The sequence below is a fragment of the Rhinolophus ferrumequinum genome, chromosome 9 (assembly GCF_004115265.2).
Source record: "Rhinolophus ferrumequinum isolate MPI-CBG mRhiFer1 chromosome 9, mRhiFer1_v1.p, whole genome shotgun sequence".
In the NCBI taxonomy this organism is placed as follows: Eukaryota; Metazoa; Chordata; class Mammalia; order Chiroptera; family Rhinolophidae; genus Rhinolophus; species Rhinolophus ferrumequinum.
Window position 1 is genome coordinate 41,145,039 of NC_046292.1, and position 21,621 is coordinate 41,166,659.

The 21,621-nt window shown below is 41.3% G+C and overlaps 1 protein-coding gene across 6 annotated transcripts in view; it reads right to left on the reverse strand.

The window, feature by feature from the left end:
* DAB1 (DAB adaptor protein 1) overlaps positions 1 to 21,621 on the reverse strand; it is a 390,549-nt gene that overhangs the window by 113,725 nt on the left and 255,203 nt on the right. For all 6 annotated transcript variants that reach the window (XM_033115304.1, XM_033115303.1, XM_033115305.1 and 3 more), the window contains exon 4: positions 14,144 to 14,242. In XM_033115304.1, the coding sequence (XP_032971195.1) occupies positions 14,144 to 14,242 (99 nt within the window). The remainder of the gene's footprint in view (positions 1 to 14,143; positions 14,243 to 21,621) is intronic.

A 21,621-nucleotide genomic window follows, 5' to 3' on the forward strand; every position in this document is an offset into this window, starting at 1 on the left:
AAATTTTCTATAATAGACATACTTTCATAAATAGAAAGGTATCGAATATAAATAAAGATTAGGCTCCATTAATTATCCCTGTGTGACTTTGGGCTGACAATTAACCTCTCTGAACTCCAGCTCTATCAGCAGTAGTACTCCAAGTGTAATACGAATCTTGTAAGATTAATGTGAAATCAGTTGTAAGAAAAAAAAGTAAAAAAACTACAAAGAGATTCTTAAACATAAGAAATCGTTTTTATCATTGTATCAGATGAAAAAGTTTTTGTTAAGGGTTAGGGTAGTTGTACCATAAGCTACTAATAAGTTAAAAAAAGAAAGAAAGAAAGAAAGAAAGAAAGAAAGAAAGAAAGAAAGAAAATCCACATAAGCACAGACTTGGACAGTGCAGAAATAAACATGAAAGAATATGTGCGTCTATTCACATGGGTGAATATATCATCCTGCGCAGAGTCACGAGATGATGCATCTCCATATCTGAGTCTCAGACACTCTCCTTGGACCCATTTATATTGAAGATGAAGTCTCTTCTCCTCAAAAGTGAGGTTATGACTGTCTTGAGTTGAGACAATTGGCTGTGCAATCTTTATTTTCAAAATTTTAAATATCTAATTTCAAAATAGTCTGCATGTCTCTTAGGCCTCATGAAACATTCAGACATCAGTCTCTGGAGGTGCAGCAGTTTGTATTTTAAATACAAAATGTGCTTCCCTGGTAAATTTCTTACAGACATGAAATCCCCTGATTTTCTAAATAGTGTCAGAAGTCAAATCCATTCCAGCAGGCACATCCCCGAGCTATGTGACTGAGGCAGCTGGAAGAAAGGTGAGTACTGGGGTGATCCCAGTAGAAATACTTGGCTGAAGCCATGGCAGAGGAGCTGCCTACACCTCAAAGAGCTGCACCCTGCATCTGACGTTGGGCTCATCACACAGACAGTGAGGTCCTGGGCCTGAGTCAAGTTACTGGCCTTTTGCCCTCAGTGCCTAGAGCATCTCTGTTCTCCTCCGAGCACCACGTTCACGGCTTCGTCCAACAGACTGGGCTAAGACCTAGTCCACAGGTTGCAAGGGCCTAATGAGACCGCGTGTGTGTGATCACTGAGCAACGTGGATGTAACACTCCCAGGACACCCCTCACCACCTCACCAGCTCTGCTAAGCTAACGTCTCTCTCGTCCTTTGGATCACAACATGCTTGCACATGCTCCAGGACTCAGGGTGCCCAGGCATCAAAATTTTGAGATGCAGCCGCATAGGAACCTGAAGGACCCCCTGTGGTGGGGGGCTTCCTGCTGTAGCAGGCGGGTCACGGGATGGATAGAAGAAAGCAGGAGTTTCTGTCCTCTAGGAACTTACTAGTATAGTGCTCAACACATAGTAGGTGCTCAATAAATATTAGTTCCTTTCCTTCCCCTCAGTTAGATCCTACCTCCCCCTGAATTTGCATAATATATTACACTTCTTTTATAGCAGGCTATACTGTATACCTTATACATAGCAAGTACTTGATAATGTCTTTGGAAAATATATAAGCAATACATAAAAAAAAAGGGTGACTATATCTACATGCATAGAAGTAGGAGAAAAGGGATGCTGAAAAAGAAAAAAGCAAGATAGATAAAATGGGGAAAAAGAAAGAAAAATGGGAGAAAATGAGTTATCTATGCATTAATGTCATTAGTAACACTGGAATGTGAGATTTAATACATATGCGTACATATGGCATTTAATACATTTTATACAACCTTCTATTCATCTAGAGGTTAAAGGAACCCTGTGAAGGACAGATATGGCTAAAGTAAAATGGGTGGCATCATTGACAGCCACCAGCAAATGAAATGCCGCTCCCATTTTCTTTCTCAAGGAGATGACCGTTGATAGAACTGAGATGCCATTCACAACGGCCAAAGGTTCTAGGTGAACACAACTGGACAAGTCAGAGGCTGCTTGACTTCTGCAGCGAGGAATTCAGTGCAATTCCACAAATAGCTACTAGGAGCTTACCACATGCCAGAAGATGGGAGATACAAGAAGGACTAAATCCTGGACCCTGCCTTCAAATTAGCCTCGCACTTTTGTTTGTTTCTTTGTGCAGTTCTCCCCACTCTTCTTATTTGCAAGTGATCAGGGCATGCAAATGTTCCTCACTCTAGAAAGTGGGACAAGGTACAAGAAAGAAGGAATATGAGTATAATATATAAAACTGTAAGTGCATTAGATTCATCTCACTGTTAACGCAAGAATTAAAATATATATAATCAGTAACTGTAGCACAAAAGAAGAAATGTTGAAAAAATAAACCAGGAAATCACTGACATGCTTTGCTCCAGGTCACATCTAGCAATCGCTGCAAGACATACTCACACACTAGTGTCCTTGTTTTGGCCAGCAGACTGGTGGTATGAAGTAACGCAGAGGACAGGCAAACTCTTACTGAGACACTGTGTCAGTTCACTGCCCCTCTCTGAACCTCAGAGTTATCTTGTACAAAAAAGAGATAATACCTCTATTTTGCAAGATTGTTCTAAAAATTGGTTAATTACTACTCTCCTACTCCCAAGGAGAACACTGAGCCACTAGAGAGGTTCAGTGATTTATACCAAGTATGAAAAGAGATGTAGGTAAAGCGCTTACAAGCTGGGAAAGCCATCAGTGTTTACAGTATTATCGTCATTGTCACCATTATTGTCACTGTTTTCATCATTATAGTTCGACCTGTCCTTTTTGTAACTGAGTGACAATTCAAGACCAGGCCCCGGACAGCAAACCCAGACCTCTTTCCATGACGCTGGTCATCTCGGCAACAGGCTCCACTATGAACATGTCCCCAGACAGAACTCTGTTGGTGGAGAGGTGAATTTTCCCAGGCTCTCACCTTGATCCAATCTCTCTCTTTCTATGACACACAATCCTTTATTGTACCCAGAACGATTAATGCTGCTCCACCTCAGGCTGCCACTGAGAAGTACTTGAGAGGCCCACAGAGCCATCATATCAGTGTCCCACCTAATTACAGTGCCACCGTTTCAATACAAACAGCTCTGCTAAGGAGTGTCTTTGTAAAGACAGAAGCACCTATTAAATAACCGAGGCACAGTCGTGGAAAATGAGTGCTAAATGAAAATTTACAATAAATGCACGAGATAGAAAAACAATAAACGGCAGACCTCATATAACGCAATCTGTCGTCTAAATAAAAGCAGAGACACCCAAACGGACAGCTCTGATTTATCAAGTGTAACGGCTTCTAGAATTTGGATGAGGATTTTTCAGAAGTGTCTTTTTCCATTACTCAGTTGACCCTCAAAACTACAGGATGCTGCCGGAGCATGTTAATATTTGTGATTTACAATGCATGTATGTCACAGGCCCTTTTGCAAGGACAGAGAAAGTACAGTGGAAAAATGCCATGACCTTGCTTCATTTTTCTTTTTTTCCAGAGCACTGTTACTTCCTAAGTCTATTATTCTTTCTATGTCTCCCTATATTAGAATGTAAACTCCACCAGGTAGGGAAGGACCTTCTTTTTATTCATCAGTGCGTACCTATCCCTGAGACTACTCTTTGACACATAATAGGTACTCAATGAATATTTGTTGAATGAACAAATGGATAAAAATGTTAAGAGTGGTCCTGGCAAGTGACCTAATGTCCATGAGTCTCAGTCACCTAATCTGGAAAACGGGGATAGTAATATATAACTGATAGATAGATTACAAGAGTTCAATGACAAAAATATATGTGAAGTACTTAGCACAGCATCTGGCATTTAGTGCTCAACAAATGGTACAATAATGGATACAATTCTTTAGAGCTGAACACTTATCTTCAAGGTTTATAAAAAGTACTTCGATACCCATCCCAAAAGTCAGCCACCAAAGAGCAGTGAACAAAGGGCCCAGAGATGAAGAACCAGAGATCTGCAGCTGGTGCTCACCCTGTTCTCCCCCAGGACTCATCATGGGGTCAGAATGAGAAAATTAGAAGACTCCTTAATGACCATCCAGGACAGAGCCAGCAAAATACAGACCGTGGGCCAAGTACTTGTCTTTACAAATAAAGTTTTATTGGAACTCAGCCAAACTCATTTGTTTGCATAATTGTCTCTGGTGGCTTTCACACCACAATGGCAAAACTAAATAGCTAAAGGAGACCACATGGCCCACTATGTATACTATCTGGGCCTTTAAGAAAAAGTCCCAGAGAACAAGCAGATGAGCCATACCCAAGGTCTCACTGCATATTTAAGCTCTCTAACTCTGAGGCCACTCGCTCACACGTGCCTTCAGAGGCCCAGAGAGTAGCTGACAAACCTTCAGTCACAGGGCCAGTCTGCATGATGACAACCCTAAGGGCAGTTTGACTTTTTCCCTGAAGAGCAAATGAATGGTCCCTTGTTTGCCAGAGGCCCTAACGACGCCCTTGAAGGGGAGAGAGACCACCACCTGGAATTGAAAAGAACATGGGCCTAACCATTGTGCATACTGAAGTCAATTCCCAGCTCTGCAATTTGTGGGATATTTGGTCTTGTGCAAGTCCCTTAACCTCTCTGGGTCTTAGTTTCCTCATCCGTTTAAGGGGAATAATAATACTTTCTTAGCTGCGTTCTTAGGAGGTTGGGTTAAGTGAGGCCAACCAGGTGACAGCAGCTAGCACAGAAATGATGATCTCTTTACCACCTTGAAGATCAAAATTAATAAAATCATTCATAAAGAGAAAGATATTACATTTCTGAGTTTCCCACATCTGCTTGAAACCTTTCGTGGTCTCACTTCCCAGGGAATATGAACATCCTTTTCCCCCTGTCATGAATTATCTATCCCCTGTCTAAATGATCATACAGAGGCAGCTTCCTGACAGGTCCAATTTCTGAAAATATGTTGGTTTTGAGCTATAAATTGATTTTTTATTGTGATAAATTAGAATCCAATATCATACAACAAGACACTAAACATACAGAGACCCAATTTTTCCCCTTAGATGTTCCGTCTCTTTGATATTAAAATGGATTTGGGGCTGCTGGCAGGCCTGTGGGGGCTTGCACACTGAAGAGAATGAACAAAGAATATAGAGATGGGATAGAGGGAAAAGATGGTGCAGAGCAGAGAAAGGCAAAATAAGGATGGAGAGGGAAGAAGGAAGACACTTCTTACTTCCCGTTTTGTGAGAATCAGAGAATGATGTACAAGCCAAGGCATGTTTCATACAATTTGCGGGGGGCAGAGGAGGGGGGTTATCGTGGGCGGCATTTCTCGGGTTCTAGGTTTCTTCCTTCACAAATGAGTGGGTCAGTGGACAACCAAGGGACCTTCCCCCCTGACATCCTAGGACTGGGTACCTCTGAATCACGTACATGATTCATTCTGTACTCACTGCCTGTATGGCAAAATTAGCATCTTTGGTATGTAGCATCTTGGGCTCCAATATCTGGCCCAGACAATCAGCATTTCAATAATAAGACAACTTACTATTTCCTTGTTTCTTCCTTCCCACTTTTTTGTTCCATCCCTCCCTGACTGCCTTCCCTGCTTCCTTCAGGGTCCAAGGAGCATCACTGTCCCATGACAGGGCCTCCGCGATACTCTACAGATACAGCAACGGATGGGACAAGGTGCCTCCTGGAGCATGGAGGCTGATGGGAGCGTGAGTCAAGTCATTATGATACAGATGATCACGTGCCATGATAAAGGTGAGCAGACAATGCTCCCCTTAGGAGCATTATAGAGGGATTTGTTAATTCTGCTGAGAAAGTGTACAGAGAGAAGACAATACCGCTAATAATAGACTATTATTTAACACCTACAGCTTTGTATTATACCAGTCTTAAGGGGTTAAATACTCATTTAGCCTTGCACTAACCCTAAACATAGGTACTTTTATTATCCCCATCTTACAGATGAGTCGAAGAGGCACAAAGTCATTAAGAAAAATCGTTTTATGGCCACACAGCTGGTCGGGTAGATCTGAGGCAGTCTGGATCCTGAACCCATGTTCCTTGTACTACGTCCACTGTCTGGTGCCAGTGCTATACTGGCAAGGGATGTGGGCTGTGGATTCAGACAGACCTGAATCGTATGATTCAGGCTCAGAGGATGAAGTGTGTAACGCTTAGTTAGTAAAGCAGCTGGCCCAGAGAAAGCGCTTGATAAATGATAATCGTTCTGCTGTACTGCCGTTGTTCACATTACTCAACCCTGAGAAATGAGGACGTGTTTAACTGGGTAACAAGGGCAAAGGGCATTCAAAGTGGAGGGGGTCATCTTGAGCCAATTATGAAAGCTGGCCAGCGAATGGTGTGCGCAGGAAACAGCAAGACCTTATAGCCCGCTTTCTACTCATCCTTTGATGATACTCCCGGATCTGCTACCTACAGCCGGGTAGGTGTGCACCGCATGGCTCTAAGCGGATCTAGTCCTAGTACCGTCACCAAAAATGTGTATTGTTCCTGCAACAGTTTCCCAGCAAATAGCAATGAGTCACAAAGAAAGGAACCTTTTCCTGATTTACACAAAGGCATTTTAAAAGCTAAGGGTGGCCTTACGGTCACTGCTCCTGTCCCTTTGTATATCTAGTGCAGCTTCAGGGCCACAGAGTACACTGAATAATAACTGGGGATGTAATAAAGATGATTCTATCAAAAATCTTTGGCTTGACATTCCAGGCCTAACAGTCTGGCCTCTGCCTACCTGCTCCGTTTTATCTTTCACTAAGAGCAATCACACATCTTCCTACACAGAACCAGTGGCATCTCAGGCTCCTGCCTCCTTCATGACTTTCCCATTGTAGAGCCTTAGTAAACACTCCCTGGGATTCCCTTTGCCTGGATACTGGTCCTCATTTCTCCAACTTCAAACCCTGCCCATTTTTTCAAGGTTCAGCCCTTTCTTCCTAAGTTAGTCTATATTTTTTCAGATAAAAGAAATCATCTCTTCTTTTGAACTCTCATGATAATTTTATATCTTTCTCTTGTTATAGTCATTATCCTTGCTTTGGATTTAGTTACTTATATAAGTCTTATCTCTTCTAAGTTATGCAAAGCAAAGGTTTCAGGCTGGTTCACCCCTATCCACCAAGTACAGTGCTCCTTTCACTCAATAAGCATTTGTGGAATGAATGAATGAATGAATGAATGAAGTGAATGAACCAATGAAAATGGCGGCATGGTCTAGAGAGGGGTTCTTTCTGAGTTATGGTGGACATGATAGCTACACATGAAACTGTATTATGTCGGTAACTCAACTATGAAGAATATCACAGTGGTGTGGTTTTCTAAAAGGATGAACAATACTTAATAAAGTTCAAACAAAACCAAGCACATCTTTCTCTCAGTTTAGTTGCATTTCTGGAAAATACAGTATTACGGATATAGTACAAAAATACTTACATGTAAAATAGAGTTAAGTTTTCGATTCAGGTCGTCATAAACAGATTTTTCATCTGCAGGGATATCTGGTAAGACATTTGAGTCACACAGCACACAATACTTTTGTGTTGTATGTGACTGTCCTGTATATTGCAGAACGCTTAGCACCCTGTCACCTAATAAATTCCTGCATTAATACTCTTTCCTCCAAAAGTTGTAACCACCCAAACGGCCTACATAAATTTCCAAAACACTTACTATGGGGACAGAAGCGGTCAAGTGAAGAAACTCTGGAGTAAAAGAGACAAAACAAGTTTAGGAGTTTTTATAAAATGTGAATTCGAACTCAGTTCCTGCTACACATAGCAGTCATGGGCAAGCCACTTATCCAGTGACTCACAACAAAAAAGTATCCTGTGCTATGTGACTCAAATGTCTTGCCAGACAGTCATGTAGATGAAAGAGTTTATATGGAACCATAAACGACTCCAAATAGCCAAAGAAACCATGGGGAAGAACAAAGTGGGAGGTACCAGGCTCCCCAATTTCAAACTACAATGATCAAAGCTACAATGATCAAAACATTATGGCACTGGCATTAAAAGAGATATATAAATCACTGGAAGAGAATAGAGAGCCCAGAAATAAATCCTCACTCATATGGTCAATTAATCTATGTATGACAAAGGAGGCAAGAATATACAATGAGGTAAAGACAGTCTCTTCAATAAGTGGTGCTGGGAAAACTCAATAGATACTTGCAAAAAAAATGAAATTGGACCTCCTGCTTATACCATACACAAAAATAAACTCAAAATGGATTAAAGACTTAAATGTATGACCTGAAACCATAAAACTCCTAGAAGAAAATATAGGCAGTGATCACTTTGACATCAGTTTTAATAATATCTTTTTGGGTATGTCTCCTTGGGCAAAGACAACAAAAGAAAAAATAAACAAATGGAACTACATTAAACTAAAAAACTTTTTGCATAGTGAAGTAAACTATCAACAAAATGAAAAGACAATCTACTGAATGGGAGAAGATATTTGCAAATGATACATCCAATAAGGGGTTAATATCCAAAATATATTAGGAACTCATATAACTTAACACCAAAAAAATAATCTGATTAAAAAATGGGCAGAGGCTGTCTTTTCTCCATTGTATGTTTTTTGCTTCTTTCTCAAAAATTATCTGTCCATGTATATGTGAGTTTATTTCTGGGTTCTCAATTCTATTCCATTGGTCTGTGTGTCTGTTTTTCTGCCAGTACCATGCTGTTTTGCTTATTGATGCCTTGTGTGGAGGTTCCTCAAAAAATTAAGAACAGAATTACCATATGACCCAGCAATCCCTCTTCTGGGTATTGGGTACACGTGTGCTCCAATGTTTATTGCAGCTTTATTTACAGTGGCCAAGACATGGAAACAACCAACATGCCCTTCAATAGATGAATGGATAAAGAGGTTGTGGTATATATACAATGGAATACTATTCGGCGGTAAGAAAAGATGATATAGGAACATTTGTGACAACATGGATGGATCTTGAGATTATAATGCTAAGAAAAATAAATCAGACAGAAAAAGTAGAGAACCACATGATTTCGCTGATATGTGGTATATAAAACTGAGAACAACAAAAGAACAAGACAAACAAATAAAGGAACAAAAACTCATAGACATAGACAATAGTTTAGGGGTTACCAGAGGGTAAGGGAGAAGGGGTGGCTCTAGAAAAGGGTAAACAGGATCTAATATATGATGATGGAAAGAGAACTGACTCTGGGTGGTGAACATACAATGTGAGATATAGATAACGTATTACAGAATTGTACAGCTGAAATCTATGTAACTTTACTAACAACTGTCACCCCAATAAACTTTCATCAAAAAAAAAGGGCAGAGGACCTAAATAGACATTTCTCCAAAGAAGACATACAGCTGGCCAACAGACATGAAAAGATGCTCAGCATCACTAACCAGCAAGGAAATGCAAATTAAAACCACAATGAGATATCACCTCACACCTATCAGAATAGCTATCATCAAGAACATCGGTAAATAACAAGTGCTGGTGAGGATATGGAGAAAACGGAGTCCTAGTGCACTGTTGGTGGGATTGTAAATTAGTGAACCCACCATGCAAAACAGTATGGAATTTCCTCAAAAAAATACAAATAGAGCTGCCATACAACCCAACGATTCCACTTCTGGGTATTTATCTGGAGAAATCCAAACACTCATTCAAAAAGATAGATGCACCCCCACGACCCATCGTGTGTGTGAGTCCTGTGTGCTGTTTCCACAGCTCCCAGGATGACAGGGACAGCCCACAGACCCCCAGGCCCCAGCATCCTGCTCTACGACCCCTCCATTATCCTCCCTCTTTCCCTCCCTAGGACCAGTTTCGTTTCATCTTCGTCAGCCGCTCTCCCCAGACCCTACTCAAAACATCCAGTTAGAACTGAAGGAAAAACAGTCTTGTTTTTGATGACACACAGATAAAATGACATCTAGTTTTCACTGAAGAATAAATTATTAAATCAGCCCTGAAATTTAGTGCAGCCATTGCATTTAAAAACGCCATTACCCTTCTACCACGATGGACAACATTCAATCCCGGGCCACTCTCCACCTCTGCCCTCTATGCCCTAAGTCTTCTGTGTACATTTGCCAATTTTCAATCACTAAGTCAATTTATTTTTTGTGCAGTATCACTGAGCACCTACTATGTGGGAGTCGCTGTGTTAACTAGATAGATAACAGTGATGAACAAGAAGACATCACTTATTCATCTGTGCGTTCATAGAGGTGTTCAGTGAATATTTCCTGAAGGGAAGAATGGATGAGCACACACATCTTTCTCTTTTAGACATTTGTGCATTTAGAAATACAGTTTTCTCTTCCTTGACTTGCTTATCTGGTCCTCTCCGATTCACTCCTCCACTGGTGAGTCAGTGAAAACCTTCGTGAATATTCTAGGCAGAGCTCAGTCTCGATGTCCTGAGCACTGACAACTCATTTCACACCTGTGTCTTCTCAGCTGTCAGTTCACTTGATTCCCCAGAAAACAGAGCATCACATGGCAGAGAACAGGCATCCAATGTGCTGCTGCCTCACCATGTCCTGGTTCTACTGCCAACATTCTGTCTAGCAGTAACTCCACCCCTTTCACCTTCACACAGGAAAGCTCATCACAATGAAAGGAATAAGGTGACAATAAAGCAGGGATAGTGTTGAATCTGTTCACATGCATATGTACACATATAGAAACCATTTATAAAATCTGTTATTGCTGTGGTCTGCGGGTTTAACCCCCCACCTAAATTCATATGTTTGAAATTCTAACCCTCAGGATGGTGGTACTGGGCGCTGGGACCTTTGGGAGATAATTTGGTCATGAGGGTGGCGCCCTCATGAATGGGATCACTGCCCTTATAAAAGATACAGCCCTAGAAAGCATCCTTGCCCCTTCCACCAGGTGAGGGAGGCAAAAAGGTGCCATCTGTGAGGAAGTGGGCTCTCACAAGACACCGAATCTGCGGGGGCCATGATCTTGGCCTTCGTCACCTTCAGAACTGTGAGAAATAAATGTTTGTTGTTTCTACGCTAACTATCACAGTTTATGGTATTTTTGTTATAGTAGCCCAAACAGACTAAGACAGGTATGTTATTATTAGTAATATCTTACTAGCATCAAGGATTCTGGACCGGACTACCTGGGTTTGAATCTCAGCTTTGCCATTTATTATCTGGTGACTTAAACTACTTAGACCTCAGTTTTCTCATCTGTAAAATGGTGATAATAATAGCAGCTACTTCACAGGACTGTTGTAATGTACCTAGAATGCTCCATATAGTAGTGCCAAATCCATCATGGCTAAACCAAAATTCATATGCGACTGTGGCAACAAGATATTGCACTATCGTGAAAGGTTGATGCAGACCACTGCATCTATTCTGAGGAACAGATGTGCCTCTAGGGTCCTGCAATACTTATGATTTTTTATGGTATAAAATTATAATTCTATGGAATAAAGCTATAAATAAGGAGAGAAGAGAGTCAATGAGTTTTCCTGGAAAAACACAGGATTTGGATTTGGAACGTCTGTTCTGAGCCTATAGTCAATTTGGGGACACTCCCAACACCCGTTTCCTTATCTGCAAAATGAAGATGACATCACCTGAGCCGTGGGGTCTGCTGGTCTTGAGGACCCACTAAAATACTGATATGAAACAATGTCTACTCCACATTTGCCACTGCTCCTTCTATTACTAATCATGATGAGTTTACATATGACATTTTCGGCATTCTAACTGATTTCTTTGACATATTACTAATATCTAGGCATCTGAAAATATGAACGGCTTTCGATATTGATTTATTCCCTGCAACATGCTAATAATAAAATAAAATTTACTTATATAAGGACTGAGATCAAAAACCCTTCTAAATTCAAGACAAGGTGTCAACTACTGCAAAGGGTCTTTTTAATTGGGATCAAAACATTTTTGACAGCTTTTGGATTTTAAAATTCTAGCTACTGTCGCGTTTTGCAAATGTTTCTTTTCTTTCTTTTTTTTTTTTTTAAAAAAAAAGAAGTGCAGTCAAGCTTGAGCAGGAATGGTAAACAACTTTAGACATGATAAACAATTAATATTGGTCATTCCAAATGACAAAGACCCAGTTTTCCATTTCTTTGATAGTTAGGACAAAATACTTCACTTAGACTCTTATCCTGTACAATTCAGTCGGTCACCTGCTATGCAAGGACAAAAGTTTAGTAAATTGTTCTTGCTCATGCTCTCCAGTGAAGGTTTTGAAAAATCTCCACTTATCGGAAGACAAATCATATCGATAGGGATGACTTTTTAAGGGAGACACAGGATCTTAAAAATCATCTCGGTTATCATCTTAGATACGACTTCATTCAACACCTCATTTCTACTTGACTCCCTTCCACAATTTCCCCATCACACGGCTGTTGCTTGACTACTCCCAGGGATGCTGAACTCACCTGCACAGAAGGTGGCCCACCTAACTGGTGCACGGCTCTGACTGGTAGAAAATTTTTCTTCCGCATAAACTGAAATTTCTTCCTAGAAACTTCTATCACCTGACATTGGTTCTACTCCTTGAGTCACACAGAACAAATCAGCACCTTCTATCCTCCACAACTCTTTGGAGAGATGACTGCTATTAATATGGGGTGCCCTCCCCTCTACCGTCTCTACCTCAGGCTTAAACATGTTCGGTTCCCTCCACCAGTTTTGTGTGCAGGCATATTAACAAGGGAAGCGTGCAGAAGCGGCACTCCCCAGGCCTAAAGCTCGCTACTCAAACAGAAGCGGAGTACATGAAGCCAGACAGAAAGTATTTAACTCTGCCTTCATCCTGATTCTCCACTAGGAATCTGATACCTTTTCCACAAAGCCAAATGGCTTTGGGCTGCAATAGTGATTTTACTGTTGTTCTCTCTGTGTCCAGCTTAAGAATCAAAATAGCGTTACAAGGTTCGATGGTTATCTTTCTTTGGGGCCAGCATAGATACCTCTGAGTGAGGATTTAGATAAAAGCACAGAATATAAACTATCTCTCCTCTTAGTTAAAATTCAGTGATTAGGACTTTAATTACCTGGGCACAGCCTATTTGTTGGTGGGGTACATGATGGAACAGCAAAGCCCAAAACATTGGCCCCTGGAATGAGATAAAGAGTCTGATACTCTGCCTCACTCCAGTCCCTTTGGTCCCATGCCAGTTGTCATGGTGATGGGCAGGGATGGAATGGAGAAAAGACTAAAGATGATTGGGGTATGTAGTTAGGCTTGATCCCCATTACCTGGCTCCCTCCCATTACGAGGTATTCAGGGGTAACTTTTCTTCAAGAAAACCCACTTTTACTGTTAAATTATCATCCTACCGCATGTATCTTATCCTGAGCCAGAACAAAGGGGAGAAAATAGTAATGCAGAATGATTAAGGTTAATTAACTTGGCTAGTATTTTTTATACAGAGCTTGATACATTAATCTTGTGAAGTTCAAAGGAGGTGATAGATGTGGAGGTGAATAAATGAGTAAAAGGAAAAGACATGCCCCTTTGACTCTTACCCTCTCAACAAAACAGATCACAGGATATTTTTCTGTTTTTCCCTTATGGTCAATGAACAGGACCACAATGTCAGGTCAGCCCTGGGGACAAATCTGGGAGCTAATTGCCTGGGAGGTTGATGAAAACACAAATCACTTCTTTGGTTCATTCAACAAAACACATCAGCCCTTACATTTCCCGGTCACGCAGGGATAATTTTTTTTTTTAAGATTGAAAACTCCATTTATTCTTTTTGATTACAGCAACTACAAGGTTCCACAGGTTAAACTCAAGAGAGTCTGGATGCTTTGACCGAGGTAAAAGACCACCATGTACCTCTCCCTCTAGGGCGCGTGTCATTAAAGTTGCCAACACACAGAGAAATTTAACTTAAACCGTCACATTACCCACCGCTCTTCAAAGCTCATCAATCTCCCATTAGATTACCAGACTGTGTGACACTTTTATCACAATTACACTATAAGAAACAGGGCGCAGTCACACTGTGGCCAAGTCAGGGGAGAGAGCCTCTCTTTGATGGACGATCACAGTTGATCAAGTTTGTCAGTTGCTTTCAATGTTTTCAGGCTTGTTTGATATTCCTGCCCACTGAGTAGAGGCTTTTAAGGGCACATCTGTCAATGGATTCAATTTCATGATGCCATGTGATTCTTTTACTTACCCCTGTCTTCTCATCAAAGATTTTGATTCCTCCAAAGGAGATGGTTAAAAAGATTTTCTGTTTGTGTTCTCCTTTGGAACGAGCGCCAGCAACAACGCCCTGTTGAAAGGCAAGACATGGTTTTTACTTTAGTGTTTTCATTTGAAAATTCCCTCCAGTCCCAGCGGCATGTCAGATACCATCAACCGATACCACCTATCATGCACACTCCTTTCTCTTCGCTCCTTCCCGGCTTCTCCACCTGATGTGCTTGCCTCTTCTTGATGTTTTAGGGGAATACTTATCCTGGCTGTTCTAACACGATATAAACAGATATATGAACACTAATTCATTTGACTAACCAAGATTTATAGAATGCCTAGACACTTGGCTTAGAATTTGAGATCCCAAAATAAACACAATATGGTCCTCTTATGAATATCTCTGCTGGGTTTTGAATCGGATGTGGTTTTAATCTTTTAAATAAAGACAAGTCGTGGAATACATTCGTAAATGTGATCTTATTTTTATGCTTCTGGAAAAAGTTTTCACGTGAATCAACTGAGAGATCAAAAATAAAATAAAAACTATTGTCAGACTGCACGTTTCAATTTTTGTTTGGAAAAATATGATGATCACAGTTTATGCCTATGGTTTGTAATTTTTACCCACAGACACTTTGCATTTTCCCCTACCCCTTTCCCTATCCTTCCTGCGCTTTCAAAAAAAGTACTACCAAGTGCTTTCTGTTTATCAGTACATCTGTTTCCCTACTTTTCCACACTTCTTATAAACTGAAGATACATATGTGAGTCAATCAGAAGATAAATGTCACCAAAGGTAGAGATGTTTCTCTGCTCACTGCTCTCTCTCTCTAGTGCCCAGGAGAGTTCCTGGAGGGCAGGAGGTTCTCACTACATTATTGTTACATGAATGCGCTATGCAGCATCCCCCAAAGTTGACAGGATACAAGTTAAAAGTAAAGACACTTCCTTTTAAAATTAGCCTTTGTGGTGGCCAATTACAGGTGACCGTGGGTTTCATACTAGGCTACAACTCAGAGGGTAAGGACATGTCAAAGGATTTTTACACTGAAGAGCTGCTGCTGACTCTACATTAGGAGTTCCAAGACTTCCAGTCCCTTCATCACCATTAGCTTCTGCAGAGGGTGAGAAGACGCCCAACTCTCAGCAGGCATGGATCTGGGCTTTTAGGAGTAGTAAGTCTAAAACAATTCTCATTTCCTGTTTCCAGGAGATAAAACTGGTTGTGCTGTTCTCAGGAGAGCTCGTGCCCACCATCAGTCTCGAAGAATGACTGGGGTTAGAGAGCAATAGATATGACCAGAAGGCACAGTAAGGGGCATTCGTTCTCTGGAGGTTGTTCGATTATCCTCACTTTGGGTATTGGAAATACTCTATGGAATCAGAATATCTGGATTATACTCCTAGCTGTCCATCATCTTGGACAAATTACTTACCTCTCAATTCTACTTCCTCAAGTGTAAATAACTTTCTTACATGGTTGAGAGAATTAAATTTATTTAAAGTACCAAGCACAACGTCTGGTACATTGTAGGGATGCAACAAAAAATTAACTTCTAGTAAATGGATGGCTGCTCTTAAAGTTTGTGTTCCAGGTCCTGCTTGGGTACCTCCAAGTAGAAAAATTCACTCCCTCACGAGTCATCCACTCCTTCTTAAGTGCCTCCTACACACTCACAGACATGCAGGATGTTATAGCCAGAGAAAACCTTCATCAGTCCAAATTTCCCAACTGACAGATGAGAAAATGATGCCGGAAAAGTTGGGTGGACGGGTCCCAAGAGGGCACAGAATTGGTAAAAATGCTGAGACTACAACTCAGCTCTCCAGACTCTAGGTGCAGGGAGAAGTTATTATTCCTTTATGCTGTGTCTTTCTAGCAAGCCGACATCATTCTCCTGTAACCTTACCCGGGGTTCTTTAGCCTTTCTGGACGGCTACACATTTACATAATAAGGTCCTTCCTGCAGTGACTGCCCTCTAAAAAAAGAGAATGACTCACGCTCAAAGCTAAGTCCTCTGTCTCCATCCTGTTCAAAGGTCCCTAGATGCCTCAAAGTGCTTCTTGCTTTCCCATGAATTCACCGAGGGATGACTTTAAGGACGTCCGGGAAATGTTAAAGTATATCTTTGCGGTCCCAGGGGAATACTATTTGTGTTCAGTGCCACCCTATCAGAGACACTGACCCCTTCACCCTCCATAGCAAACTGCCTCTCATTCTTTCTCCCTCCGTCTCTTTTCTCATGGCACTTACCACCATCTGCCATATGTATTCATTTGTTGACTGCCTGCCTTTGCCCACTAGAACAAAAGCTCAATTGTTCATGGAACTTTGTTTTGTTCATTCTATTGCCCAGTGTCCAGAACGAAGCCCAGAATAAAGCAGGCACTCAAAAACGGTGAGTGACTTTCCCTCATTAGGTAGTAGACAAGCCAGGCTTTGGACCTAGGAAAACTTGACTTTGAAATCTGTATTCTTGGCTGGATTTGGAGTAAAACAACTTATGCTACCAGCCCCATTCAGCCTAACCTTCAACCTTAGGTATCCAGACATACACAAAAGAAAAAACAAGAAGTAGCCCCATGATAAATGGAAGGACGGGAAGAACTGTGTCAAAGGAGAGGGGAAGCCCCTCCTTTCTGTTTAATTCCTTCCTACAGGAGGATATCATGAGACAGGGGGAGAAGGTTGTACCTTTGGTCAGGAAGAGTAGCTTTAATGTCTCTGTCTCTAAAAAGCCCTAATGGTCCCCAGCTCTTAGAATTTCTGAAACATCCAATAGCAATACTTCCTGGCACAGAGCAGCGCTGACCAGCTAATGTCCCCCATTCCTTCCTGGTTCCATGCAGCTATCAAAGAACTCTCTGGTAGAATATGGCTGCGTATAAAACAGGATGGAAAGAGTCAACGTTCATGTTCCAGGAGCATTTCTATTTGGGGCTGCTGGTGTTGGCTTTACGTGACAACTGAAAGAGAGTAGGACTAGCCACATGGTGCTGTCTTTGGGGAAATAAAACTCCAATTTTATCAAGTATGCTTCTCCTGTGAGATAGGACTCTAAGTCAAGCTCTGAAAAACTGCACCAAGTGTAAGCATGCCTGCCACCAGACAACATGCTTCAGGGTCTCCTTTCCCCAGAAGATAATTCATTGCTATTATGTAGCACTAATGGAGGTCCAGGGGACAGCTCTGGTTGGAGAGTCAGAAGATTTGAATGCAGGTACCTTTTGGGGCTCTGTTCCTAATATTAGCCCCCTGACCTAGCAAGTCATTGTTGGAAACCTGGAAATGAGGAAGTCAATCATTTTCTTGGATACCTACTACTGTGTTTCTCCGAAAATAAGACCTAGCCCGACCATCAGCTCTAATGCATCTTTTGGAGCAAAAATTAATACAAGACCCAGTATTATATTGTATTGTGTTATATTATATTATGTTATATTATATTACATTATTAGACCCAGTCTTATTTTAATATAAAAATAAGGTCTTATATTAATATTTGCTCCAAAAGGCGCATTAGAGCTGAAGGCCCGGCTAGGTCTGGGAAACACAGTATATCCTAGAAGTTCTCTTACATATCATCTAATTTAGCCTGTACCACAATCCTGGGAAGTAAGAATTATCTCCCTTATTTTACATATAAGGAAACATAGGTCAGAAGGTCAAGTGACCTCCCCAAACCTCAAGGAACTTGTAAGACACAGAAGAAATATGAACACTGATCTTTCAGATTCCAATGTTGGCGTTCCTTCTATTATAACACTCTGTAAGAGTTTTTGGGTGAAGCATAGATTTAAAAAAAAAGAAAGAAAGAAAGACTACACAACATACTACAGATGTGTCAAAAAATGTTCTGAAAAGAGATAGGTGGAACCACCAGCTCCTAAACAATGTAGTGAAGGAGAACTCTAAAATGAGAATAATGGCACGTCTTCCCTCATAAGAATATGAGGACATTTAAATAAACGACGCACATACTGCACGTAGCAGGGTATGTAGCACGCAGGGACAGCTCAGTAACTAACAGTTACCATCAGCACTCGTACTAATAGTAGTATTATTAAGCCATACCATGTGCTAGACACTGTGTGGACTGGCATTCCTAAGGGAGTCACACATACACAGCATCTTGATGAAGGAATCTATACACAGAGAAGGTGTCAGGCATTAACGGGCTGCCCTGTCCAGCTCAAGGGTTGCTGTGAAAATCCTCTGAGATGACGTACAGGAAAGGGCTGTGAGAAACCTCAGCCAGCAAGGTGCATTACATATGAGGGGATGACTGCGACCTCCAGGGAACACCCAGAGCAGGTGTGAAACACAGCGGGCTTCAGGCATGAATAGCTGAGAACCAAGAATGCTATTCCAGAAAGCTCCATGAAGTAAACCTGGTCTCCAATCTCAGCCCTATGAGTGGCCAGCTGTAAAGTCTTTGGATAAAAACTCATTGTAAGTTTCACTTTTTCCCAGTTTAAAAGAGGAATGCAAATATGTTCCTCTGCCCTGCTTTGTGCCCAGAGACTGTGGACTGCATTCTCTGGTCCCCCGAGCTTCCGGTTGGGTTCCCAGACACAGGCAGGAGAAGAGAGGATGGAAGGAGAACTTAGGGTATTTCATGCCATCTCCGTCCTGCCCTTATTCCACATTTCTGGCAGTAGCTGTATTTTTGCTTGATGAGGGAGGGGGCTTCATCCTTCACCCTTCCTCCCTGGGTTCCAGTAAATACATTTCTTCCTGGGGTAGTAACAGCTTCCCACTGAGGCTAGTTACTGGGTGACTTATCAGCCCTTGTTTGTTTCCCCAACCTTGTCTACTCTGTAAGTAATTCCTTCATTAACGCGTCTTCATCTGACTCAGTGGGGTGGGCTCTGTTTCCAAGGCCCTGACTGACATATGTAGGACTCTGTAATTAGCCCTCCAGGCACTGCCTTTGGGAGAGCTCCTCCCCTCCCACGACCTCATCTCTGAAAGTTGGCTACTTTGGAAGTAAATAATATGTGCCTGTCGAATGGTAGCTTCCTGGTAGGGGCTTAAAATCTAGTTGGGGATCCCAGGTAAATTAAATGCAGATCAAAACAGAATATTGTTAAGTTCTAAACTATGTCTCATGAAACACTGGGCTTCCGGAGAGCTAGGTTTGAATTCTGGGTTATTACAGACTAAATGAAGGTTCTGGGGCAAATCCTGTAACTTGTATGAACTGCCGATTTCTTCTTTACAACACAGGGAGGCTAAGTAATATCTCTCTCACAAGATCAAACATGATAATATATGTGAAAGTACTTTGTTGACTCGAAATTAAAATACAGTGATGACAGTGCTTTGCTGGTGGACAGCAAATGGCGCACTCATACTCACAAAATGAATCCCCTCTCAAACCTCTACCATCCTAGAAAAAAACAACTCTCTAAAACAGGGAGAGGCACCAGCTTCAGAGAGTTTAGCAGAGAAAAACAGAAAAACAGATTTTTTTGTGTGTGTCTCATATGGCCTCACGTGAACAAGTGGGCCTTTTTGCAAGGCTCTGAGGCACTTTGTACTTCTCTGTCTCTTTCCTGGGCAGGTGGCCAGATGAAGAATCGATCATTTATGTTTCTGTGTTTCCTAAAGAAAAACCACTGGGAGCAGAAATGTCAACATTCTTCTTGGCAACTTGCAAATAATGAAGCACAACTGTCTGGGAACCAAAACCGCTCAACAAGTTCAGGGCATCTGACAGAATTGTGTTATGGAAGAACAGACTCTCAGGGCTTTGGGAACCTCACGGCTATAAGGAGTGACAGATGGGGCACTTCACTGCAGGTAACACACACACACACACACAGAGACACATGCGCACTCACGTGCATGTGTGTGTGTGTGTGTGTGTGTGAGTGAGTGTGTCTGCACGTATTCAAGGTTGGCAGTCATCACCAGGTCTGGTCCAGCAAGCACGGCTCAACATTAATCCTGAGGGAGAGGCTTCAGGGAACATAGGCCAACTCCTGCCTCATATCCACACTGACCTTGGTGCTTCCATGCAGGCAGCTGGCCAACAAGGCACTCTGAGACAGACGTCAGCTGAATGGCTGTCTACTAGGATGCTGGGGAAAATGCATCAGCCCCTTTCTCCACCTCCACAGACTTGAGGCTCTCTGGGTGGGAACCACGTAATTGGGCATTTTCTTGATGTCTTTTCATTAATACTTGTCAGGAGTAAATCTCCATTTACCTGGCCTCAAACTCAGCAAGGAGAGACTTCAGCAAGAGTCAACATCCTGGCCTTTATCCCCATCCTTGATTAGGGTCTCTTTGGGGAGCAGGCGTGGCTCTATCCGCCTAGGGTTGGGGGAGAACTGAGTACACACGGCTCAGTCTCTTCTGCATTCTCTCTGTGTGCAAGCTGCCCGTTGGTAGTGAGGCTGCAATCTGGTGTGACCTCATTTGTGACTCAAGGTCCTGCTCTGGGGCAGAGACGGGGATGAGGGGACAAGGAGGTTGTGGTTATCCAACTTCCCTATAAACCAAGTGGAATGGCCTGTCTTTTTCAAGGATACCCACTGTGGTCATGCATCTATATCATGTCCTCCAGACCAGAATTTATCAGTCGTAAATTCTGGTCTGCGGGACATGCCAGATTCCTTTGTCCATTTGTTAATCAGATTTGAACTTGGTAGAAGAAAGGGCTCATTATTGGATTGCCCTAAAACCTCCTAACATTGCTTAGTTATAAAAAAGGGCTGCATTAGCCTCTTCCAAGGTGACAATCAAATTTTGAATTCACAATTTTGATGTCTTTTATAACTTTTGCTAGTATACCATAAGAGATACATAACTACTAAAATAACATTTGCTTATGAGACAGCTAAAAATTTTTTAAAAAAGTAATGGATATACATTTTAGAAAATTATGAGTTTTTACAAATGATCATTCACAGTCATACTAGATTGACTCTCAGCATCTAATATACATGTTCAACTGCTGAGAAAACGTGTACAGTAAACAAAATTAATAGCTGTGATTTATTAAGCAAATATTAAAGAAAAGGCAATGTAGAAGGTGTTCTGCAGATACTGTTCTTTTAATACTTTCAAGCTTTTGGCCAGCCATGTTTTTTTTCTTTCCTGCCTGCTTACATTTCAAAAAATTACACTACCAAGTTGTATCCTCAGTGACTATTTAAAAATAATGAAAAAAAATGTTCATAATATATTATTAGATGAACAAACAAGATATAAAACTATATAAATAGTAGCTCCAATTATATTACATATGTATATAATTCATATCACATATATAGAAACACAGAGAGATTGTAAATTACACACTTTAAAAATGCTGACACTAATTTTCTTTGTGCGGTGGGATTGTAGATTATTTCAATTTTCCTCATTAGTACTTTTCTGTATTTTCAAAATATTTTACAATGAACACTTTGTGAATTCTGTAATCAGTAAAATAATTAAATTA